Below are 25,931 nucleotides of genomic sequence, written 5' to 3'. Positions count from 1 at the left end.
TTTAATTGCTCTATGCATTTATTAGCTAATATTAATGGAGCAGAGGGGACAAAAGCTCACAAACATTTCACACATTTCACAAGCTGCATTGCAGGACAAAAAGTGACTAAGAAGGATCAACAGTATCCTAGGGTCTTGGTGGACGCATTCCTGGGGGAGGTGGACCTTGAAAAGAAAAAGCAAAATTCCATGAGATCATAAAAAAATAGACAAACATAAATATTCAGGGGCCTGGCTAGTACCACTGAGAAAATTATTAATACTCACTCACCTCTTATCCCTGGTGGAGGGGGTCTCATTCCTGGAGGGGGCATGCCTATTGGTGTCCCACGAGTAGGAGGAAGCCCAATTGGTGGGCCCATGGGTGGTCTCATACCAGGTGGAGGAGCCATAATTCCTAGAAAGAAAAATGGCAGGAAAAAAAAAAAGCACATAAATCAGCTAAGATGGTAGCATAAAGCACAAGATAATAGTTAAAGAAATAAGCCAGGTACTAAGTAAAGAGTTGAACACATTTCTCCTTGACCATTGCTACGGCAGATCATCCCAATTCAAGAGTCCATAGTTTTCATTAAAAATCAATGGCCAAAAGTGAAAACATATTCCAAGCTCCTAGTTAGGGAGTTAGGCTGGGCCTTAATTTAGTATCTTCTTAAAGAGTGCTTTTGGTCATCATAATTTTACTTCCCAGATCCACATCTGTATCTAAGAACCAAATTCTTTTAGAATTCTTTTTAGAACCAAATTCTCCATTGATTCCTTACCTGGAGGTGGGGTTGCTCGACCAACAGGTGTAGGTGCAGTCCCCCGTCCTGGTGGATACTGAGTTGGAGCTCCAGCAATGCTGGCAGTAGCCGCAACTGCAGCAGCTGCTACAGTGCCTCTTCCCTGTGGGGTCATTACCTGAGAAAGAACGCACAGACAGGCTGTAAATATAAACACTTCCTCACATCATTCAAATACAGAAAAGAAAAGGCTGATCATACACTATTTATTAAACACAAAGTAATTATAGCAATTACGCACTTCTCCCATTTTTCTCATTTAAGGCGCACTATCACCACTATCACACTCTCCTTTAAAATGAACATGTCCGCTTTTAACTTCATCAGCCCTTTGCATTCTCAACTCTGGTTTATCCATCCATATTCCTCTTCGCTCATCAGTGCTGAGTTACTGCTATCATGGTGGCTTCATAATGTATATTTGTACCCCTCTTCCCTCTACAGCATATACTGCTTTACACAGTACAGGATGTTCACTCAGTTTTTTCAGTCTCCTCAGTATCAGATTCCAGGTACTTTCTCTCAATAACACTCCTGGTGCCTCACCTGTTGAGATGGCCCCCCAACCCCTCGGACAGGGCCTGCTAATCCAGCAGGAGCCTGGGGAATTGGAACACCAGCTGGAACGCCTCTGCCAGCTGCCCTGCCAACCCCAGGGCCCCCTGCAGCTCCAGCAAGTGGTACCCGAGCAATGCCAGTCTGAAACAAAAAAATACATATATAGCTTGAAATCAAATTTATGAAAGCTATCTATCAATAATCATTCCTAAATAATTACCTCTTTTCAACATTTTACCATATAACCTATCTCATATGAGGTTCTATATTGAAAATAGCATCAAGAGAAGCATCCTACAGACTAGATGTATACTAGTCAAATTGGGAGCCCATATATTTTTCACTTTTTCACGATCCTATCAAGAGAAAATAAATCAGCACTCCTACCCATAACTAGATTGTAGTCAGCACATAGAATAACTCATTAGAATACGCTTAATCTCCCATTATAGACAAACAAGAACTTATATCAAGTGCCAGGCACATTTTGACAAAGGTATAGTGTACTTTGTCTCTGTTGTACACTCATTTAGCAAATAATTCAAATACTATGATTCCCTCCCACATTAATGTTCTGTCCTGTCCTACATCTTTCTTACATCTTTGGGGGGTGGTCCCTCCACAGTCATGGAAACCAAGTTCTCCCCACGCAACAACACCAGACCCAAAACTCGCTTTTCTTCACGCTCTGGCTGCTTAGCATTCTTTGGCCTATAAATGGGAAGAAAATTTTAGTATGGTAAGTTATGGATCGACTCACTAACATTTTTATAGATAATTACATATCAAGACAGTAATCCATGCCCAGATAGTCATGCTCAGTTACTGAGTTGTGACAAAAACAAAGAAAACTAGACTCGATATATAAAGCTGAGCTCTTTTCCTACTATACACCAAACTTCCAGAATATTCCCTCAATGTTGTACTATAGCAAAACTAATTTCTTCTTTGTGAAACACAGATGCAAATAACATTGCTAGGATTCTTTTAATGGTTGTTGCTATTGTTCAACTGCTAAGTCATGCAGACTCTGTGGCCCCAGGAACTGCAGCACAATACTTTGCTATCTTTCAATGTCTCCTAGAGTTTGTTCAAACTCATGCCCATTGAGTCAGTGATACCATCCAATCATCTCATCCTGTCACCCTCTTCTCCTGCCCTCAATCTTTTCCAGCATATGGGTCTTTATTGACAGCAAAACTTGGAATTTTATCTTTTTCCTTCCAGTTTTACTGACATATAACTGACAAACCATACTGTGTTAACTTTAAGGTGTATAGCATAACGACTTATTTCATGAAATAACTACCACAATAATTTTAGTGGACCTCCAACATGTCTTACAGATACAAAAAAAAAAAATGTTTTTCCTTGAAAACTCTTTTAACAACTTTGATATATAACATACAGCACTGTTAATCTCATTTCTCATGCTGTGCATTACATCCCTTGTACCTAATTACCTTAAAAATGGAAGTTCATAATTTTTAACCACTTTCATCCAATTCACCCCACCATGCCCTGCCTCTGGCAGCCACAAATTTGATCTTGTTTTCTGAGTTTGTTTCTGAAGTATAATTGACCTACAATACTGCATTATTTTCTAATACACTACACAGTAATTCAATTATTTCTATTATAAGGAGATCATTATAAAGTGATCAACACTGGCTAAGACTTTGAAGACAGGCAACATTGAAACTTCAAGTTTTCATGTTAAAATGGGAATTAAATCATTTTTAACTAAATAAATACTAATGACAAGACAACTGAAATAAGAGATGAGAACAGCAACAGGCAATAACAGCCTAATAGCAGACACCTGCTTATTCCTAGACTTACCACATACTATATAACCATGGGAAGTGGCTTCCCAGGTGGTGCTAGTGGTAAAGAACCCATCTGTCAATGCAGGAGACATAAAAGATGTAGGTCTGAGTTCTGGAAGATGGCAACCCACTCCAGTGTTCTTGTCAGGAGAATCTCATGGACAGAGCAGCCTGGCAGGCTACAGTCCATAAGGTGGCAAAGAGTCGGACACAATCAAAGTGACTGAGTATGCATGGATATAATCAGGGGAAATCTTTTTGAAAACTTTTTGAACCTCTGTTAGTCTAATTTCCTCATGTGTCAGCAGCAAAAATCATATATGCATACAGCTTCTACCATATAGTATAGATAGTGCCTTATTTAGGTGAAATTATCCCTAAAACTTACTGAAGAATGAGACATAAATTAAGGATACACCTAAAGCACTCTCAATTGTCTTTAGTATTTATCAAAGTTGTAATTTTTAAAAATCGTTTTCAGTAAAACTGTAGATTATTTAAACAAAACCTTAACATTGATCATTAACTTAGCATTCATCATCTAGAATTTCTGAAATGATCCAACTTCATATGCAGGAAGAAAATTAAGAATAAATAAAAACAAAAAGACAAGGAATATGTTATGGATTCTATTAAGATTTGAGAACAGATGTGTATAGCAGGCAGGCAAAGCATCATCACCTTTCTCTTCATACAGAAACTTCTAAGTGAATTGGTCAAATTAAATTTTTGGACAATGTATCATCAACTGTGGGAACAGACGATATCAAGCCAATGGTCAATATAAATTCTGCCCCTAGATAAGAGCCTGAAACAAAACCATTTTGAACATCTAGAGATATTACTAGCACTAACCCAAATACTCTGAATGGAAAGTCAATTGAGTATAATGGCTCTGGGATCTCCCAAGTGCCACGCTCTTATTGTTACAGGAAGTTCCTCAAACACAGGTGCAAAGAGGATTGTGTCATAGGTAAGGCACAAGCATATTGAAGTTATTTCTGGAGAAAGAGCATGGATAAACCCCCACAACAAATAAGCAAGGGAGATTAGAGGCTGATGCCAAATCAACACTGACCACGTGAGTTCAGACAAAACAAGGGGCAGGCAAAGAGGCTGGCTGAACAACTGCTAGACCAGGCCTGAACTATTCTATTCTCATTTCAAGTCCTCAACCATGAAGAGTAATTGTGACTCTTACAATTCCTTCGATCTCAATTTTCTAAATAAATACATATTGTTATTCTGAGAGTAGCATACAGCTTTTTTCCTCAGTTTTAGTTCATAATTGTAGTTTCAAAATTAAAATAAAAAATAAAAATAATGAAACAGTAGTGTGGATACAGTGACTCTAATACTGGGAGATTCATCCAATTCAGAGATGAGACCAGGACAGGACTGCCATTTTTCCTGTCTCCTTCAGCAGGTACCCTAACTACTTACTAACTCCTTCACCCTTAACTGTTCTGCCTCTCCCTCAGGACCCCACTGCCCAAACCCAAAGTGGCCTTACTTGATCTTCCTGAACTCATCACAATCACAGAGGATCAAGTTCATATGCTTGTCAAAAGCCTTAAAGGTGCCAATGAATATACGACCATCTTGCAGGATACATCTCATCCTATAGTCAATGTGCTGCAGCATCTTGCTACTCTTTCCCACAGTCTGGAAGGAGTAAGATATGAGTTAGTCATCACTTTGTCTGCAGCTACTTTCTAACCCTTTCCTGTTTCTTCCCCACTCCTGTACCAATCCAAATTTGGCTGCTTTCTTAACAAAAACATCATGCAGTCAATCTTTTCTTATCTTACCTTTAGGATACTAAGTTTGGACCCAGGACCACTTATACTCCTCTATGGAATGGTCTACTTTTCAGAATCCCTATGCAGTTTTCCACTGCCCTAAATATATGATTTCCCCAATAGATTCCCAAACCCAGTTCTCTCTTTTAGCATACCATCATTCTAATCCCTGTCCTTTCCCAATTCGAATCCCAAACCTCACTCTCCTACAGAGTACGTGATCCTGAGGACTATTTCTTTTCCCACTAGACACCTAGACAATTGGTGGGAAATCTCTATCTCCATCAAAAACCTTTCAGTTTCCGTCAACCCAATGTAAACATAATGTATTATTTTTCAGTTCTCTTTTAAAGGCCTCTATCCTAGTTTACACCTCACCTCTTATATCATTCAGAACTTTCATCAGTGTTTCTCAAACTTTTACTTAATTTTTTGTAAAGGTGCCACTAAGGCCCCTTTTAAAAAGATTTTCATCCCAAGTGACCACTCCACTAAAATTTTAATATGCAGAAATACTATTTCCATACTGTGGCCCTCTGGAAGACCCCAAACCACTGTAAAAATCTAAGATTCTTCTCACTCATCAAAAACTAGTTTTCAGTTCCTTTGGATATCCTTCCCATTAATAATGTATGTTCTTGGTTACCTAAACTTAAACAGAGCCACCAAATGGATTAGGATGCTGTGTCTCTCTAGACTGCTTTCCTTTGTACCAATCAAGTCTCAAAGACCTCCATTTTTCTTCTCCACTGATTTCAAGCCTGTTCCTCGGCCGTGGTTTTGCTGGACCATCCATTTTCAAAGTAGACTTTTCAATCTATTGAAATCTGACCTCTTGAGTCCCCCATCTGCAGGTGATCCCTCACCACTGTAAATACGACCAAAAATTCTGTCTTTCTTCACAATGCAAGATCTCTATAACAGGACAACATACAGAGGTTTTCTACAGTTTTTATCTAATGCAATGAGGTATCATCACTATAGATTAATTCCCTATTAAGAACCCTGAAACACCTCACACTCTGGAAATCCAATATATTTAGAGAGTAGCTTTTCTCCCCTCTACCTTAATAAACATCTTACCATGATTGCTGTTCCACCAAATTCAATGTCCACAGGAAAGTTTCAGGATCCTTAAGACCTAAGGGAAGGCTACAGATAAAGGTATGACGCAGGTTCTCTTACAAATAATGCAAGCTGAGGCAGAAGCTTCAAATAGTAGATGGAGCCTGCAGAGGAAAGCATGATCAAGCTGCACCACATCTACCATGGTTTAAAACAGGCAGAAAATCTTGTATGAAAAGTACTATTTGAGATACTCAAAATCACTCTATTTCATTCTTATACCCACCAATTAAACACCATATTTCACTATTTGATGACCTTATCTCCCATTTTTTGCACACCTGTAAGTTACCAGTTTGTTGAATGTAATTTTACACAGAAATTCTTAAAAGTTTCAAAAATAAACTTAATTTTCTATTAATATCCCCAAAACATAGTATTCTCTTTTTCCATCCTTATTCTAAGGTGTTTGATTCTCTGGTCACAAATTAATACCAAGTAATCTCAACTTCAACATTTTGGTATTCCTAAGTTTCTCCATTTGAATTCCTCCTGAGTTAGCCCAGATTTTGCTCCTTGGCTAAACCACCTAAATGCTTTAAACCACAATGTTACCTCCCCCCACCCAGCCAAAGTCCCTTCAGAATAATGCTAGGAAATATCTCTTCACTATGAATGTAATATATTATCACGTACCTGCTTAAGATGTCCTTTGTCAAAAGGTGACATACAACTACTGAATGCTTACATGTATGTACAGTCAACTTTCTTAGTAATCAAAGAAACAAACATTAGAATACAATCATTTCCCCCCGATTAACTTAAGAAAATGCTTCTAATAAGTATGAACCAAACCTAGCCAAAACTAGTAAGTGCTCTCAAACTGCTAATTATGTTTAAAAAGCAAACATACACATTATGTTCTTTATGAATGGGAATTTGGTTTTACATAGATGTTCCTGGTGGCTCAGACGGTAAAGTGTCTGCCTGCGATGTGGGAGACCAGGGTTCGATTCCTGGGTCGGGAAGATCCCCTGGAGAAGGAAATGGCAATCCACTACAGCACTCTTGCCTGGAAAATCCCATGACGGAGGAGCCTGATAGGCTACAGTCCATGGGGTCGCAAAGAGTCGGACACGACTGAGCGACTTCACTTTCACTTTGGTTTTACATAAAAGTAACTCAGTATCATAAACAAAATCTAGTTTAATTGTACTTTCAACAATGCAAACATTTCAAGTAAGATTGTTGTCTCCATTGTTTTCAATAGAGAAGATTTACAAACAGTAACCTGGTTAAGTAATTTACAATCATCTATTTTCTTATGTGAAAATAAAATCATTTAAATAGTGGTTAAGATCTATGACATAATAAAAAAAAAAAGAATGGTGTGTAAAACCATAATAGATTAGAAGAGAGTTTAATGAAGTTATACAAATAGTTCAGTAAGAATGGTAAAATGTAGAGGCAGTATTTCCCTACAATTAGCAAAATTTCATGTCAGTTCATTACATTTTAAAGAGAACTTGGAGGGTATTAGGTTTTCTAAAAAAAAAAATAATAAAATGACCATTACTCAGAATCTCTCTCCCAAGCTTTGTTCTCCACATGCAAACTACCATGCATCCTTTGTGCAGCTTTTTCTGTAAGTCAATCCTACCATCAATAAATGTAGTTTTTTCTTTTCCAATCTGGATTCCTTTTATTTCTTTTTCTTCTCAGACTGCTAAGGCTAGGACTTTCAAAACTATGTTGAATGATAATGATAAGAGTGGTAAGAGTGGACTCATCTTATTCCCGACTTTAAAGGAAATGCTTTCAGTTTTTCACCAGTGAGGATAACGTTTGCTCTGAGTTGGTCTTTATTGGCCTTTATTATGTTGAGGTATGTTCCTTCTACGCCTACTCTCTGGTGAGTTTTAATCATAAATGGGTGTTTAATTTCGTAAAAGGCTTTCTCTGCATGTACTGAGATGATCATGTGATTTTTATCTTTCAATTTGTTAATATGGTGAATCATATTGACTAATTTGTGTATACTGAAGAATCCTTGCATCCCTGGATAAAGCCCACTGTTGGATTCAGTTTGCTAGCATTTAGTTGAGGATTTTTTCATCCATGTTCATCATTAATTGGCCTGTAATTTCCTTTTTTATGGCATCTTTGTCTGATTTTGGTAACAGGGTGACATGGTAGGGGACTTAAAATATCCCACTCACACCAATGGACAGATGATCCAGACAGAAAATCAATAAGGAAACACAAGTTTTAACTGATACAATGGATCAGTTAGACCTAATTGAGATATACAGGGTATTTCATCCAAAAAAATAGACTTCACTTTTTTCTCAAGTGCACATGGAACATTCTCCAGGATAGATCACATCTGGGCCAGAAATCAAACCCTTGGTAAATTTTTAAAAGTTGAAATCATTTCAAGCATCTTTTCTGATAAGGCTGTAAGATTAGGTATCAACTACATGAAAAGTACTATAAAAAACACAAACCCATGGGGGTTAAACAACAGGCTTCTGAATAACCAACAGATCACTAAAGAAATCAAAAAGGAAATCAAAAAACATCTAGAAACAAATGACAATGAAAGCACAACTCAAAATCTATTGGACGTAATAAAAGCAGTGCTAAGAGGGAAATTTATATACAAGCCTACTTCAAGAAAAAAGAGACATCAAATAAACAACCTAATGTTACACCTAAAGTCAACTAGAAAAAGAATAACAACAACAAAAAAACTCAAAGCTAGTAGAAGGAAAGAAATCACAAAGATCAGAGAAGAAACAAATGAAAAAGAAATGGAAACTACAGCAAAATTCATTGCAAAGCTGGTTCTGTGAGAAGATAAAACTGATGATCCCATCAAGAACAAAAGGGAGAAGATTCAAGTCAATAAAATGAAAAATGAAAAAGGAGAAGTTACAACAGACAACACAGAAATACAAAGGGTCATAAGAGAATAGTACGAGCAATTACATGCCAATAATATGGACAAGTTGGAAGAAATGGAATCAATTTTTGGAAAAGTATAACCTTCCAAACCCGAACCAAGAAGAAACAGAAAATTTGAACAGACCAATCACAAGCATGCAAATTGAAACTGTAATAAAAAATCTTCCAACAAACAAAAGCCCAAGGCCAGATGGCCTCACAGACAAATTCTATCAAAAGTTTAGAGAACACCTATCCTGCTCAAACTCTTCCAGAAAATTGCAGAGGAAGAAAAACTCCCCAAATAAATGTAATTTTAATCCAAATCCACATGAAAGTTTCAGGCCTATAATTTAAATGTTCTGAATTCTGACAGGATTCTCTATAAAAGAGTAGTCTGTAAACTCAGGAAACCTTGGTATATGTTTGAACCACTAGCAATTTCCACTTTTATGATAGTATATCTAAGACGTAAGATCTTCAGCAATCCATGGAGACATTAAGTTAAGTGGTTATCTGAAATAGGGGGTGGAGTTGGGGAATGAATTAAATGGCACAAAGGGATCTTACTCAGGCAACAGAAAACCCTAAAAGGACATGTGGCAATGGCTGTAATGGCAATCAGCTTATAACTGGGCAAATTTTATGATATATAAAACATACACCAATTAAGCTGTTCTTATACAGTAAATTATCTGAACCGTCAAATAATCTTCAAAGTTGCTAAGATTACATTTAATATTGCCACTAGTGCCTCCAAAGAACAAAAGCAGCTGAATGTTCAATAAGACAGTATTCCTGGCCCTTATTCCCAAATGGAGACATGCTACTAGACAATGAGCCACAGACAGTGATTACCAGGGGAAAAAAAGAGGGCTGGATATGGATTTTCAAAATTTCACTTAAAGGAAAGAAATGTAATCACAGAAAGGTTTCTGAAATAAAGATTAACATAATAGGCTTCCCTAGTGGATCAGACAGTAAAGAATCTGCCTGCAATGCAGGAGGCCTGAGTTCGATCCCGGCATCAGGAAGATCCCCTAAGAAGGGAATCGCTACCCATTCCAGTATTCTTGCCTGAAGAATTCCATGGATATAGCAGCCCAGTGGGCAATAGTCCATGAGGTCGCAGAGTCCGACGTGACTGAGTGACTAACACTTTCACTTTTCGGTGGGAATCAGTATCAAATGAGCATTTAAGGTGGAAATTTGTAGTCAGTCACCTCCCCAATGAAATTTTATAATTCAGAGTCAGGGATTTTACCTTCAAGTGCCAAAAGATTTCAGAGTCCAGATTTCCCAATCAAACCCATTTCAAATGTTTTATCCTGCTTGGCATTTCAGTGAACACAGACCAAACCAGGTTCATACAGCTTAGCTATTAAGAGATCAACAAATGCAAACAAAGATTTCCTGGTATAGTAGATCAGAACACAAAAGAAAGCCAGTCAGGCCTCTATCTATCCATCTAACCTGTTTGAGGTTCCAAACTCCTCCCACAACCACTATGTTATTACCATGTATAGAAATGCATCTGGGGATTTGAGTCATGGACTAAAGCAATGGAGACCTACAGAACTGGGGACATAAATATGTATTATGTATAAAATAATCCATATAAATAGGAGATAACATTTCACTCAGAATAGGGTTTGACTAATTGGAGAGGTTAAGAATGGGCTTCTCTTAAAGAGATGGACTTGAACTTTAGAAAGCTATACCTCATTCTAAATTCAGCATACTCTAATCACGAATCCTTGTGAGAGAAAGGAGATGTATTACTTTGTAGAGTGATCAAATGTTATCTCCACAGCAAAGAAGAACAAAATGCTTTAAGAGGAAAAAAAAACAAGAGCAGCAATATTACACTGCACTAAGGAATTAGCAGTTATAATAAATTTCCTGATGAAAGCAGACATAAACAACTAAATGGTCCAGGTGGCCTGACTACATCCTGGGACTCCTCAGAAAGAGGAGTTCTCAAACTTTTGAAAAGGTGGACTTTGAAATGATTAAACTACATAAATATGTAAAGCTTCCTTAAATCAAAAGATCTGATGGTCAGACTTGGCCAATTAACACACAAAAAATGAGAAGTCACAGAACAATGGTATAGTATTAGTTCCCATTCACCTGATAAAATAGACTCTTCACAGAAAAAAAAAAATGCACAAAATTCTAATGTGAGAAACACAGCTAAGTGGAAACTATTAATCCACAAAGCAATGCCAGTTAAACCAGAGGAAAACAATCTTTCCATTTTGGAAAGTGTTTGTCAAAGGGGAAAAAAGAGACATCAAAGGTGGTACTAAGAAATTATCACTGTAGTAATTATTCTTGAACTTTTGAACTGTGGTGTCGGAGAAGACTCCTGAGAGTTCCCTGGACTGCAAGGAGATCCACCAGTCAATCCTAAAGGAAATCAGTCCTGAATATTCACTGGAAGGACTGACACTGAAGCTGAAACTCCAATACTTTGGCCACCTGATGCGAAGAACTGACTGATTAGAAAAGACCCTCATACTGGGAAAGATTGAAGGCAGAAGGAGAAGGGAAAAACAGAGGATGAGATGGTTGGATGGCATTACTGACTCAATAGTCATGAGTTTGAGTGGACTCCGGAAGTTGGTGATGGACAGGTAAGCCTGGTGTGCTGCAATCCGCGGAGTCGCAAAGAGTCAAAACATGACTGAGTGACTGAACTGACTGAGTTATTCTTGATGGTAAATAATGCTTATGATGTTATTAAAAAGCAACATAACAAAACATTTAAGAACTTACTAATTTTTATACCCTGCATACCCAAACTGAATCCTCATCCTAATAAATTTAAAATACCTAATATACAGTATTTTTAAAATGCAGAATATTCATAATAGCATAGCAAACTAGGGGAAAAAAAAAACACAAGTACAAAGGAAAAGTAAATCATGAAGGGACCATCATTTATTCATTACAAATGATATTGAGGATTATGTAATAAAATGAAGGAACATTAATGATATACATAAGTAGGGTAGTTTAAAAGCATGATTACAACTATGTTTTCAAAAGAAAAGCAAATGGGTAAAATGAAAGAAAAAAAAAAATCCCACTATGGTTGAAACATGGCTATTTAAAATCTGTGGTTTACTTTCCCATTTTTCTTGGCTATCACTCATGCTTTACATTTTTATAATGAAAAAGAAAACATTAACAATTGTTTAAATGTCTTTACCCATTTACATGTATAGCAGACTTTAAGAAGACCCTTATGGCCAAATTCATCTGATTCTCTACTCTGCAATGTTTACTTCATCTACTCTCCTTACAATACCTTTCCCTTTACCACATTCTATAGTACCAACACTCCCCTACTGGCTCCACCTTATGTTTTCATCTTTGAAAGTGGTTCTCTAAGAGACTAGCAGACTTTTTCTTTTAAAGGGAAAGATAATAAATATTGTAGGCCTTGCCTGCCATTCAATCTGTCATGAATACTCCCATCTGCCACTGTACTGTCAATAATATTCACAGGCTGTATGTAAATAAATGGATATGGCTGTGATAACAAAATTTTTATTTATAAAAACAGGCAATAAATGAGTCAGATACTTTACCAACTCTTGCTGTAAAATAATTCTAGTAACTAGTACTATTTAGATGAAACTAGCAATTAAAACTTGGAAAATTACTCTACTTGCAGATCATAATTATGATTTAAATAATACTATACAGGAACTTGCAACAGTATCTAAACTATACTAAAGGGCCAAAGAATTCTTGGTTAAAAAATCAATTATGCACACGTATTCATGTAAAAATGTTCTTATTTTGGGGGACAGCTGAGGACAATTACCAGATTCCACTGTCTGAAATCAATGCTACTGTCTTGCAATCAAGTCCAGGCAATTACTGCAGAATGCTGGGTAAAGAATTTAGTAGGGGAGGATTTTTCCTTTTGAAATGATGGCCATAAACAAGCCTAATTAATTTGAGTTGTGGGGTTATACTCTGAAATAGAAATAAAGAAAATCTAGAAGAAAACTCATCTATAAACTTCTTTCCTCTCTTAGTTTCTGAAAAGCACATATTAAACCCTTTGAATTTAGGTCATTCAAATCTTAAACTTAAGAAAGGAAAAATAAAGTAATCAAAATTAATTGCAATTTTCTAAAAATCTAAGCAACTAACACAAAAAGACACTGTAAATAAATCTACATAACACTGACAAATCATGGGTTAATAGTTTTCTTACACGTCAGATGATCCAAAAAATGGGTAACAAAATATGAGAAAAGAAAACAAAAAATAACTAGTAAATAAGCCTGGGAAAATATTTAGCTTCTCATCTGCTAATGGATGTGATGTGTATTTCTAATCTAACAGAAATAAATTATATGTAATTGACATAATTAATGCAGATGAAAGTGTACCTGGCACTATACTTTCTCATGGCAATAAAGACTAGTAATTGATAATATAATTTAGAACATGAACCTTCATTTCAAATTCCTTGATTTATTTTTACATCTGCATATCCAAGGAAATGATCCTATCTAATGTTTTCCAAAAAGCAAATTACTGAAGCTTCATTTCAAACTATCAGCAGAAAAAATAAAATTCTCACAGAAAGGAATTATAAAACATATTAGCAGGATATTCAGCAACTATTCATAATGAAATGCTTTTCTTACATTAAAGTGAAAAGCAGTACAAGCTAAATATGAATAAAACTACCTAAAAAGAAAAGACTACATTGTCTAGAAAGTAACTCATGACAAAAGTCTTTCAGGGTGAGAGCATTAAGGTACTGCTTTTACTATTTAAAACTTTCTGCTATGTGTTTATATTTGTATGAAGCCTTTAAAGAAAAGAAATTGAATATATCCCAAATAATTAAATGACCTCCAAACATCCTACCCTTTAATTAGTTGTTTAATCCTGATCATGATTTCATCAGCTATAACCTGTTTTTATTTTTCTCTTGAAATCATCTACCTTGGTGTTCCAATACTGCTTTAACCACCTCTTGGTGTCTCAGCTAAGAATGCCTGTCTCAGTTCTGCCTGGAAATCCACCACAGGTACTTGCTGCTGCTGAGATCGCCTCAGGTACACGTGACACCTAAGACAAGAGCACAAAACACATAAATGAAAAGACATTTGCCTATGTAGTTAACAATGCAAATATGAAAAGACCCTTACATTTAATCCTCAAGGTTCAGAGCATACCATTACATTATGAACAAATTATAAAAGAAGAGACTCTCTGAAAAAACGAAGGTACAAGAACTGATGGATACTTACCCTCTTTGGTGATATTACCAAGGAACTTAAAAAAAGGAAAAAAAGAGCTCTTTTGGTTTAAAATGCCCTATAAAAGAACCAAGAGTATAATAACCATTTCTAATCTGGAAACAACTCTTTAACCCCTAGGGAGGTAGGGTATTGGTTAAGGTATTTCCAATGAGACATTTTAAGATAGTTATTTATGCTGACAAGAAATTACTAACTGAAACAAAGAACTTCCAAGCTACTTAGGCTCTCAGACTATGTAAATCTACCATCCTTTAGTTATCAGGGAATTCTGGAAAAATACTCAACATATTCCTACCTATGAATAGGACTCTATCTGGCTGTGAATCTGATCCTGAGGATAAGAGATACAGGAAATTACACAGGTTGCTGGCTAACAAGACAAGCATAAATAAATCACCAGCCAACAAACTGCCCTCATTGTAAGTATGTGCTTGTATACTAAGTCACTTTAGTTGTGTCTAACTTTTTGTGACCCTGTGGACCTTAGCCCGCCAGGCTCCTCTCTTCATGGGATTCTCCAGGCGAGAATACTGGAGAGGGTTGCCGTGTCCTCCTCCAAGGGATCTTCCCAGGGATGGAACCCATTTCTCTTACTTCCTGCACTAGCAGGCAGTTGATAAGTACATATGTATGAAAATAGTCAGTAACAGCTAGAATTGAAAATGGGACTGTGATAAATGGTTTTCCACTATTTCTATACTTTTAAAATAAGATTTTTAACTGCAGTTCACGGGGTCACAAAGAGTGGGACATGACTAAGCAACTGAACAACAACATAAAGAATTAGCCTGGACTTTGTCCATGGTTCCTAGAAGGTAATCTCTAATCCTTTGAGTTTAACAAGTGATAGGAGTGTCTTTGTTATTCCTGGTGGGCCTCAGGGATCACACCAGAGTTAAAGCTAACTAGATGGCTCAGGTTAAAAGCTGGGCTTAGAGAACAGAATATTTATACTGCTTACCTGTTTCTATAATCCACCTATTATCAAAGTGGACAAAGGTGGTTGGGGAAATTATATTATTTTTCCAATGCAAAATTACCCTCAGATTCTAGTTCAGCACCTCCTAGTATTTATACGTAACATATACAACAGACATCAGGAAAATGAAGTTGTCTCTTCTTCAAAAGCAATGAAGTATTTCCATAGGTATGGACAAATGAGTGAAACCTAAAGCAGGCTTTTAGAAGATTACCATATGACCACCTATTATACTGATGATTCACACTAATGTTACACTGGATAAAGGCTCTAATAAAATATAACAAATGTAACAGAACCTTCACTCACTAACAAAGATCCTCTCCCAAGAAATCTCCTCCACCCATATCTCTGCCGCAATCTCTAATTTACCTCAAGTTATTTCTAGAGATTCTGGAGAGGAAAAAAATGGCATTACCATGTAAAAGAAAACAGGCAAATGCCTATCATAAATTATATAAAATATTCACTCAAAGTATTCCTTTTCAAAGTTTAATAAAGGAAAGAATAACGAAGTCTGAAGAATAAATAAAATAAAACACATGGGAAAATGGAGAAATCTTTTTGCCTTGCCAATAATTTTAAATATGCAAAATACTGAAATTTCCCCACATATTAAACGAGCAAATAACAAAAATAAGATACAAAATGCTACCCACGTTGTATAATAATTTCTGTAAAAAACTTCATATTTGAAGAAGTGAAATAAAATACAAATAAATATTAATAACAGTTGACCCTTAAACAAAAGTCTGAATTGTGTGGGTCTACTTATATGTGTTTTTTCCCCCAATAAATATATTGGGGATTTTTTTTTTTTTTGGAAATTTTTGACATTTTGAAAAACTTTACAGACAAACCAGAGCCTAGAAACATCAAAAAAAGAAAGGTATGTCATGAACACGTAAAATGTATATAGACATACATTTAACATAAAAATGTTGTTCAGTCAACTGTCTATATTATCAGTAACGCTTCTAGTCAACAAGAGGCCATTTACAGTTCAATTTGGGGGGACTCAAAAGATATATGGGGATTTTTGCCTATGTGGGGGACTGCAACCCAACTCCCTCATTATTCAAAAGACAACTGTAATATTAATTTTCAGATTGACTGCTCCTTTATTCACTGCAATAACTAAGAAATGCAAACAACCTAAATATCCATTAGTAAGATAATGATAATGTTATTATAGAACACCTGACATGGAAAGACTCCCAAGGCATATTGTTACAGAATAAATCTTCTGTATATAAACAAACATGCCTAGACACACAAACACACACACACTCCATATGTGTATACATGAATGCATATTAAAAGGTCTGAAATGATAAGAGATCAAACTACATGAGGATTTATCTCTGGGGAGAATGGACAGGGAGGGGAATGGACTAGTGATATTTGATACTGTGTTATCTCAAAATTACATGTTTTATAAGAAAATTATATTCCTGTATTAGTAACAGCAATACAATTTGAAAAGTAACAGCTTTAGGAAAGAAAAACAATTTTACCACTGATAACTATCAAGATTTGTCGTAATAACAAAGTGCACAAGACCCAATGTAGATTCAGTATGTATCATGTCATTGTTATTGTTTTAGCTGCTAAGTTGTGACTCTTTAGAAATATTAATATAGTTTTAATTGAAATGCTCCTTCTAGAAACACATTCATATCCTAAACTGAGAAAAATGTATACATTTTAAATTCACTAACTAAAAAATTCTAAAGACTGCAGAGCAAACATGAATACATAAATTTACATCTCTTCAAAGCACAGAACATTTGGCAAGCACAACAGAAGTGTAACAAATAATAAAGCAGAAACAACTTTAATATAAGTGTGCTGAAGGAGGTAGAACTTTATGAACATACCATGTTACCTACACATTAGCAAAAGTAAAGTTAGGACAACATGGTTATGGATGATTTAATTGCTTTTTTACTGTATCAATATAACATGCACAAGCTTCTTTCATTAATTAAATTCATTTAAATTCCCTGTGGCAGCATACTTTGTTCCACTTTGAAAATGCCCTAAATTGGTTCTCAGGGCCTGACTGTACTCACTCCTGGTTGTTCAGTGAGGCTGTCCTTCTACGTTTGACTTGGACTTCCACCTCTGGTACGTGCTGTTCTGTAGTCCGTCTCAAGTGTAAACGGTCCCTGAGGTAGAAAGGGGATTTGTTTTATAGACCTCATCAATTTCTGAAATAACCACTTACTTAAAGATCATACATGTATCTAGTAAAATGGAATTTTTAAACTCCATCTAATCTAATTAAAGCAAGGTATGGTGATATATACCAATTACAAATCAATACAACTGACAAAGGTAGAATTAAATATTAGAAGATCTTTATCCATCAATGGTCAGAATCTAGCCCAAAACTACTTTATCCCTTTAGATTCCCCTTGACAGCAGAAAACGTCAAAGTAAAAATATCAAAAAATTAAGCAAAACTGTGTATTTCTACATATACTCACATATACAGATATAACACTATATATTTAGATATATTTACACAAAAATAAATGTACATACATCTGAAAAAGTGGCAACATTGATTCCAAAAATGATTTGAAAAATATTTTATTATGATAGATCCTCTGTATAGTGGAATAAAGTATAAAATTTAAATTACGAAATGTCTAAGCAATCTCTTGTGTGAATGCTTCCTTCTTAGAATTTGAGAAACAAATTTTAAAAATGCTTAAAGAAAAAAAAAAACATAGCCACTGACAGTATAATCCACAGAATAGCTCACAAAATGGCTGCTCAAAGGATCTGAACAGGAAATCTGTTCAGCACTTGGGTCACAGACTACAAACTACAGGAACTGAAATTTTAAAATGTCCAACTCAAAACAGAGATAAGGAAAGGCATTTTACACAAGTCATGCAATGTAGTATTTCACAGGCAGATTTCAAAGGACACATTCCAAAGACAATTTCCTGAACCCATGCTATTTTAGGTTTCATATTAGATTACGCAAAATAAACAAAAGAGTTTAACAATAACCCCGGATTTGCTTCAAAAACTTTAATGTTCTAATCAAGCAGTAGGAAAGATCATTAAAAAAAAAAAACCTTTGCTAATCTCCTTGATTTTTGGACCTTTGATTAGGTAATGCTTTCTTAGATTATGACACCTAAAGTACCTAACAGAAACAGAAATCCATAGGATTTCACCAAAAGTGAAAAATCTTTGATTCAAAAGACACTTAGAAAAACAATTAGAAGCATGGGAGAAAATATATGCAAATTATACATGGGATTAAAGTCTTTTATCCAGAATATATATAGTATTAATATTAGTCGCTCAGTCGTGTCCAACTTTTTGCGACCCCATGGACTACATGTAGCCCGCCAGGCTCCTCTGTCCATGGGATTCTCTAGGCAAAAATACTGGAGTGGGCTGCCATTTCCTCCTCCAGATATAAAGAACTCTAATTTAGAAAGAGATAAAGATCTCTTACAACTCAATAATATAGTAACAAAACTCAATTTTAAAATGAGTAAAGGGGGCTTCCCTGATGGCTCAGTGGTAAAGAATCCACCTGCCAAAGCAGAAGACACAAGTTCCATACCTGGTATGGGAAGATCCCACATACAGACCATGAAGCTGCTAAATCCCTACACCACAACTTTTGAGCCTGTGCTTTAGAGCTCAGGAACAGAAAAAACTGAAGCCCACATGCCCTAGTGCTGGCCTGCACAAGAGAAGACACAGAAGAGAAGACCTTGCACTCCAACTTAAAGAGAATAGCCCCAGCTCACCACAACTAGAGAAAAGCCTGTGCAACAACGAAGACCCAGCACAGCTATGAAATAAATAAATTACAAAAAATAAAATGAATAAAGGATTCAAACAGATTGCTTTCCAAAAGCATAAAAATTTCCCTTAACAGAAGAAAAGACGCTCAATATGAGGGTCGTTAGGAAAACACAAATCAAAACCACAAACACCACTTTACACCACAGGAGTAGGATGTGGAGAAACTGGAGAAATGAAAAATGACACAACTCTGGCATTTCTTAAAAATGTTGAGCATATTAACATGTGACCCAGTATTTCCACTCCAAGCTTGGAGTGAAACAAAAACTCAAACTTGAACATGAAAGTTCCTAGCAGTGTTAGTTGTAATAGCCAAAAATAGAAATAACCCAAAGTATAAATGATGAATGCATAAACAAAATACGGTGTGGTACGGTATATATCCATACAATGGAATGTCATTCAGTCACAAAAAAGGATGAAATACTGATACATAAGATGGTAGTTTCAAACATATTTACTAATACATTAATACAGTAAAAGGAATTATAAACCTCTGCTTTACTGTAGACTTCTGCTTTGTCACAGACCACCCATTATGATTAATCAAAGCTTAACTGAGAGTACCCCATTATCCATCCCACCCCTCAGAAAAAATCTTCAGTTCCTTTATGTAACCTGAAGGTCTGTGTTCAATTGAGAAAACAATCAGTATATAAAGGTATCTTTTTCATTTTCAAAGATTTTTAAAGCTACTTGCTAAATCAGTGATGAGCAGCTTTATTTTGAACTTTGTTCTAAATACACATATGTACATTTGTAATGTCCCTAACTGCATTTCCAACCCAGAAGCCAACATTTCAGAAAATTCAGCATTTAAGGAGAAAAAAAAATGCTACATGTACACAATGGTAATTTTTCACTCCAAAATCCCTTTCATTAAAAAATTAATACTAATCTGGAAATATGGGCTTCTCAGATGGCTCCACGGTAAAGAAGCCACCTGCCAAACAGGAGACTCCGGTTCAATCCCTGAGAAGATCCCCAGGAGAAGAAAATGGCAACCCACTCCAGTATTCTTGCCTAATAAATCCCATGGACAGAGGAGCCTGGCTATCATCCATGGAGTCCCAAAAAAGTCAAGACACGAGTTAGCAACTAAAACAACAACAAATTTGAAAATATACTGAAAAAGCCAAAGATGATGAGATATGATAGGGTTTTTTCCTAATAGTCTATCAAATATTCAGGATTCCTTACACGCCCCTCCCCCCAAAAGTAATAACTCAATGACTAAAATCTCAAGAATGAGAAATAAAAACTAAAAAACACAAAGATAATGTGAGGTAATCCCAGGGTGTGATCTCCCCACTAACATGTAAATCAGTGTCTCCAAAAACAAAACCTTTAGAATCAAAGAGAATTCTGAGCCAGCCAGCACCCAGGAACCAGAAAATAAAACTTCTTTGCCCACTCGTACTAGCGAAGGATGATGCCTTAACCATCAACAACTCATGTTCAAAGTACCTTGCCTTAGAAAGCAACACACAGTCCTTGCTCTAAACTTCAGACAGGGCTCATATTCCTTTCCCATTCTCAAAAAGCTGTGGTACTATGCCAAATATTCACAAGGCAGGACAGAGACCTTCAAACTTCAGGTCTTTCCACAGGGTCCGCCATATTGAGGTCCTAAGTCAGAGGGCAAGACTACAAAATGGCGGACCAGGATGATGCACTCTCATCTCGCAAAGGGCCAAATGATCAGATGTTCATATTTGAAGCAGTATCTTCCTACAAGCAGAAAAAGAAAATGCAAATCATAAGTATCACAAAATACCAGAGTCCTATTTTTCGAGCTACTAGAAAATAATTCCAGAACAAAGCTTCCAAAGCTTAATTTACATTTCCCTTAATTACATTCTAATGGGGCACACAAGCAGGCGTACTGTTTGTGATAAATGAGTATAAAAGGCAAGCACATCAAAATTCTGCAAGGAAAACCCTTAAAAATGTCCCCCCAAATCAAAGTATGGGAATAGTAATACAATAACCATAGTATTTTCTTAATTACCCCTTCTCAGCGAATATTCATAGCAGCTCCAACTTCAAAAATAATGGAACAAAAATAATAATTAAAAAATCAAGAGGAAGGGGATATGTACACACATAGCTGAACACATTAGCAACTGTGAAGTTGCTGTACAGCAGAAACTAACACAATATTGTAAAGCAAATATATTCCAAATTTTTTAAAAAGTCCAATTAAGGGCAACAATTCACTAATCCCAGATACACCCAGGACTCACATTCTACATTTTTCTCTGCTGTTCTCCTTGAACAAACAATTCATAGACCTCAGTTCCCAAGAGTCCTAGAGAAGTCTTGATCCCCTGATTTAAGGATATTATAAAGGTAACATCACCAATGGATTATCTAGCAATCAAGAAATAGGACAGACAGGTCAGGGAAATGTAGCTATAGAATTATGTAATCTGGGAAACTGAAATCAGAGATTAAAGGGATGAGAGTTGTCTAAAAGGCTAACTTAATCCACTTAATACAGCAAACAATTAAGACTGCTCACAGTACTACCTAAGGCAAATGAACAAAACTGAAAAAGCTCCTGCACCAGTGATGGAGGCTGTCTTTTAAGTAGAGTAGTGAATCCCAGAATGCACTCACCTCTCTTGGCCTCCAAGCCCGCACCTCTCCCTTAAAAAGGTAAGAGAAGGCCAGGGGCACAGTGCAGCTGCCCTGACATTTCAGGCAGGCACAGGATGGAAAAATCGTGCAACTCTCTGGCCTACCTGCTCCATTCTACCATGGCACTGCAGGGAAGAGGTGACTTATAAGGCAGAGGCTGCCCAAACCTGTGCCCTTCCTCCCCTAAGCCCACTCCAGCAGAGCAGGGAAGAGACAGGGACAGGGGACGTAGATGTAGAGGGTAGCGGGCCACCCCACACAGCGGAAGCTGCACAAATCCCCTCCCCCAGTGCACAGCAGAGGTGGTGTCATCACTGACGCGCCTGCGCACCCCGAGCCCACACCTTCCCTACTGCAGCACCAGGGTGCGGCAGCCTCCCCTCCCCCCCACCCCGCCCCCCCCACTCCGCCTCTCCCGCTTTGCGCACGGCTCTCCGGAGGGCGCGGCCGACTCCCCGCCTGCAGGCCGCAGGACCGCCCCTCCCACACTGCGGCACCATGGGGAGGGCCGCGCCCCCACTCCGCGCCTGCGCAGAGCCGCACAGCTGCGGTGGCCGCCATCTTCACAGAGCCGCACAAAGGTTGTGATGCCACACCGACCCCCACACTCCTGAGCTGGCCTTCGAAACTCTCGTTCCAAACGCAGGGAAAATGCATGCGAACAATAAACTCCTCTGGCTGTCACATCCCAGAACCTGGCAGGTCCCATGCATTAGATGGGCTGTGAATACCACATCCCTCCTCTTACACCAAGCTCACAAATGGGAGATATCTAAAGGCATCAAGTATATAATGACCAGACATTTTTGCAGCCACCCCTTCAATTTAGGGACAGAGTAGTTTTGCTGCACTATTCAAACTCTAAGACCACTGCCGGTGACGAGAACACTGAACAGTTCTCTCTTTTCTTCAAACAGATGGCCTCCTCCACCCGCATGCCCCCACCCACTCACCTCTTGCGGCCATGTCGCACGACTTCTTTGTCATGCCCCCACCATTGCCGGCACCCCACCACCCCCACATACCGAGGCCACAGAGGGACCCCACCACGCTCCCTCTGCCCCCTACACCCCCCACGGGCAGCGCGGTCTCTCGGCCGCCCCCTCCATAAGCCGCCACCATGGCCACCGCGACCACTCCGTCACCCCTTCCTCATCAATGCCGCGGGGACCACCACAACCACTCCCTCCCGCTGCTGCCACACATCAGCACCTCCGTAGACACGGCAGCTGTGGACGCCGCTAACCGCGCCCTCCCCCGACTGTTGCATCGTGGCCAGCCGCGGTCGCGGCCTCAACCACCGGAACAAAGAATCAGAGAATCTTAGGGGGTGCAACATGACGGTGCAGATACCCCCAAGACCTGACAAAACACGGTCGGGAGAGTCAGTCCAACCCCAAGCCTCCAGAAGTTGTTCCATCCGGCTACCGAACAAAGAACTTGAGAGCCCAGATCCCCAGTAAATACCGAAATACTTCTAGTTCTGGAAGCTCAGGATGATTAAAAAAAAAAAAAAATGTTGCCCACCACACGGCTGACCTGGCCCGCTCCATCGCGCCGCTGGCCGCTCCTCAGAACACAACGTCACGCATCTCCGGCTGGCAGACCACGCTGCGCTGCTCCACCGCCACGGCACCACTCCGCAGACTCCGCCTGAGCATGCGCGGCAAGCCGCCCCGCTCCTGGCGACCAGACTCTGCCGCGCCTGCGCAGTCTGTTTGCCGCAGTGGCGAGGCGCTGCGGCACTGCTGGTGACGCGCGCTCTCTCAGGCAGGGAAACCGGGGATGGTGTCTACCCCACCCCGGTGGTCAAAGTCCTACGGCCTTTGGGGTCGGGGAGCGCTAGGGACCACCGTGAGCCAGCAGTTAATGGCTCTTAGAATTGCACCAAATGTTAACAGTTGTACTTCAACCCAGAGTGGTACCTCCCAGTGGAGTGGGAATTGGGTATTTCTTTTTTGTTAACATTCAAAAGTCTGTACCTTATTCAGGTTTCCTCAGGCTTTCCACTGGTGACCTTATCCTGTTGCAGGGTAACACAGATATTATGTTACATTTATATGTTTTATATACACATATAAAGCAAGTCATGATTTCGTTAAACTTCTTTACTGTGACATTTTAGATTTTAATCTATTGAAAATTTTTTACCATGTTTGTATTTTTACAGTAATGATTGCTTTCAGAATTAAAGTATTATTAACATGAAACAAAATTAATTCTAAGCTCTAATGTACTTGCTGTCAATTTCCTTGACCCATCTTCACCCTTTTCTAGCCTGCTCTTTCTGCCAGTCTGCCCAGACTCCTAGTTTCGTGGCTGCTCAATATTCCTTGGTGACTAAGACGGTAAAGAATCTGCCTACAATGCTGGAGACCTGGGTTTGATCCCTGGGTTGGGAGGTTCCCCTGGAGGAGGGCCTACAACCCACTCCAGTATTCTTGCCTGGAGGATCCCATGGACAGAGAGCCTAGCGGGATACAGTCCATGGGAGTCACAAACAGTCAGACACGACTGAGCAACTAAGTACTATAGTTAAGAAGCTGGCTTTGGATGGCGGGAAAGGCATGATAGGATCCCGGCATTACAAGTGACACAGAGAGAGTGGCCATTTTGGCTCACTCATTTATTGAAAGAGAATAAATTCCGTTTGTAGGGGTGAGCATATCCTGCAATTAGCAAGTGAATATACAGAAAAGAAGACTTCCCAGCAAAATGATATCGCCCAACCATTCTTTTTTTTTTTTTTAATGTAGGCATCACAATTCAAACACTCAGAGATATGAGTTTAAAAGACATTAAATCTAGACTATAATTATCCTCTATGCAACTGAAACTGGAGTCTGCAGAAAGTGATCAGAGCTCCTACATCACACAATATACAAAAATTAACTCAAAATGGATATGGATGACAGTTCGTTTGTAAGAGTAAAATGCAAATCTCTTAGGAAACAAAGACGTAAATCTGTGTGATTCTGACTGAAGGAATGGTTTCTTAGATACACCAATGCACAAGCAACCAAAATAAATAAATAAATTGGACTGTATCACAAGTACATTAAGTTTTTGCTTGAACGATTACTTAAATAAATGAAAAGACAGCCTGCATAATAGTATAAAAATTTGCAAATCATAATGCTGTCTGATAAAGGAAGACTTACAATTAAAAACTAAAAAGACAAAAAATTTAATGGGCAAAGGATTTGAATTTGATAATTCACCCCAAACTGGCAAACAAATGGACAATCACCACATGAAAGGATGCTCAGCATCATTAATTCTTAGAGAAATGCAAATGAATGGCTTCATGAAATACGAATTCACACTCATTAGGAGGGCTACAATCAGAAAGACAATAACAAGTGTTAAGGAGGATGTGGAGAAATTGGAACCTTTCAACACAGCTCATAGGAATGTAAAATAGTGTAGTCATTTAGGAAGAGTTTGGGAGTACCTAAAAATTTAACCATTACGTTACCATATGTTCCCTCCTAGAGTTCTATTCCTAAGTATGTAACCCAAAATAAATGAAAACACACATCTGCAAAAAGTTGTACATGAATTTTCATAGCAACCCTCCTATAATAGTCAGAAGTGGAAATAACCCAAATTTCTATCAACTGGTGAATGGATAAGCAAAATATATGGTATGGTGTAACTACAATAGAATAGCATTTGGCCATTAAAAGGAATGAAGTATTGATTCATGCTACAAAATGGATGAACCCTGAAAATGTTAAGTGAAAGGCTATATTCTTTTATGTGTCCATTAAATGATTGTTCAAAATAGGTAAAGCCATAGAGTTGGAAAACTGATTAGTGATTGTCAGGAAATGAAAGAAAGAAAAAATGGAGATGGACTGCTAATTGTTAAAGTGTTTCTTTACAGAATGATGAAATGTTCTGGATTTGGATACTTGGGAGGGTTGTAAAACATTGTGAATACATTAAAAAGCACTGAATTGTGCAGTTTTTAAAAGATTTTCTTGTATATGCATTATAAGTTAATTTCTTTTTAATCCCAATTGAGGGACATTCTACAAAATACCTGACGAGTAATTGCCAAAACTGTCAAGAACATCAAAAATAAAGGCTGAGAAACTTTCTGAGTCTTATCATAACCAAGAAGAGCCTTGAGACAGGAGTACTAAATGTAATATATCATCCTGAATGAGATCTTG

General features: G+C 37.9%; 2 protein-coding genes and 1 pseudogene across 2 annotated transcripts; 1 reads left to right on the top strand and 2 right to left on the bottom strand.

The window, feature by feature from the left end:
• Positions 1-23,373, bottom strand: SNRPN (small nuclear ribonucleoprotein polypeptide N). Its single transcript, NM_001079797.1, has 10 exons — positions 23,278-23,373; positions 17,340-17,435; positions 13,966-14,091; positions 6,058-6,203; positions 4,686-4,837; positions 1,943-2,054; positions 1,332-1,484; positions 765-903; positions 272-397; positions 1-165 (listed from the first exon to the last, which is right to left on the bottom strand). Exons 4-10 carry the CDS (start codon positions 6,058-6,060, stop codon positions 128-130), a joined length of 723 nt encoding a protein of 240 aa, NP_001073265.1. The 5' UTR covers positions 6,061-6,203; positions 13,966-14,091; positions 17,340-17,435; positions 23,278-23,373; the 3' UTR covers positions 1-127.
• On the bottom strand, positions 6,058-23,352 carry SNURF (SNRPN upstream open reading frame). The gene is given in 4 exon segments (NM_174463.3): positions 6,058-6,203; positions 13,966-14,091; positions 17,340-17,435; positions 23,290-23,352. Coding segments are annotated over 3 exon segments (216 nt in total). The 5' UTR covers positions 23,304-23,352; the 3' UTR covers positions 6,058-6,203; positions 13,966-13,985.
• A 1,666-nt stretch (positions 23,374-25,039) lies between the features above and the next one.
• LOC112443247 (centromere protein K-like) overlaps positions 25,040-25,931 on the top strand; it is a 29,765-nt pseudogene continuing 28,873 nt past the window's right edge.

The sequence above is a fragment of the Bos taurus genome, chromosome 21 (assembly GCF_002263795.3).
Source record: "Bos taurus isolate L1 Dominette 01449 registration number 42190680 breed Hereford chromosome 21, ARS-UCD2.0, whole genome shotgun sequence".
NCBI lineage: Eukaryota > Metazoa > Chordata > Mammalia > Artiodactyla > Bovidae > Bos > Bos taurus.
Note: the sequence above shows the minus strand (reverse complement) of the source record. Positions and strands in the feature narration are given on the sequence as shown.

Excerpts from the sequence above, each read along its gene's own strand:
- SNRPN (NM_001079797.1), bottom strand. Across the intron at positions 2,055-4,685 it reads GATGAGTTCAGGAAGATCAA|GCCAAAGAATGCTAAGCAGC; the intron begins GTAAGGCCACTT and ends TCCCATTTATAG. Across the intron at positions 398-764 it reads TCGAGCAACCCCACCTCCAG|GAATTATGGCTCCTCCACCT; the intron begins GTAAGGAATCAA and ends TTTTCTTTCTAG.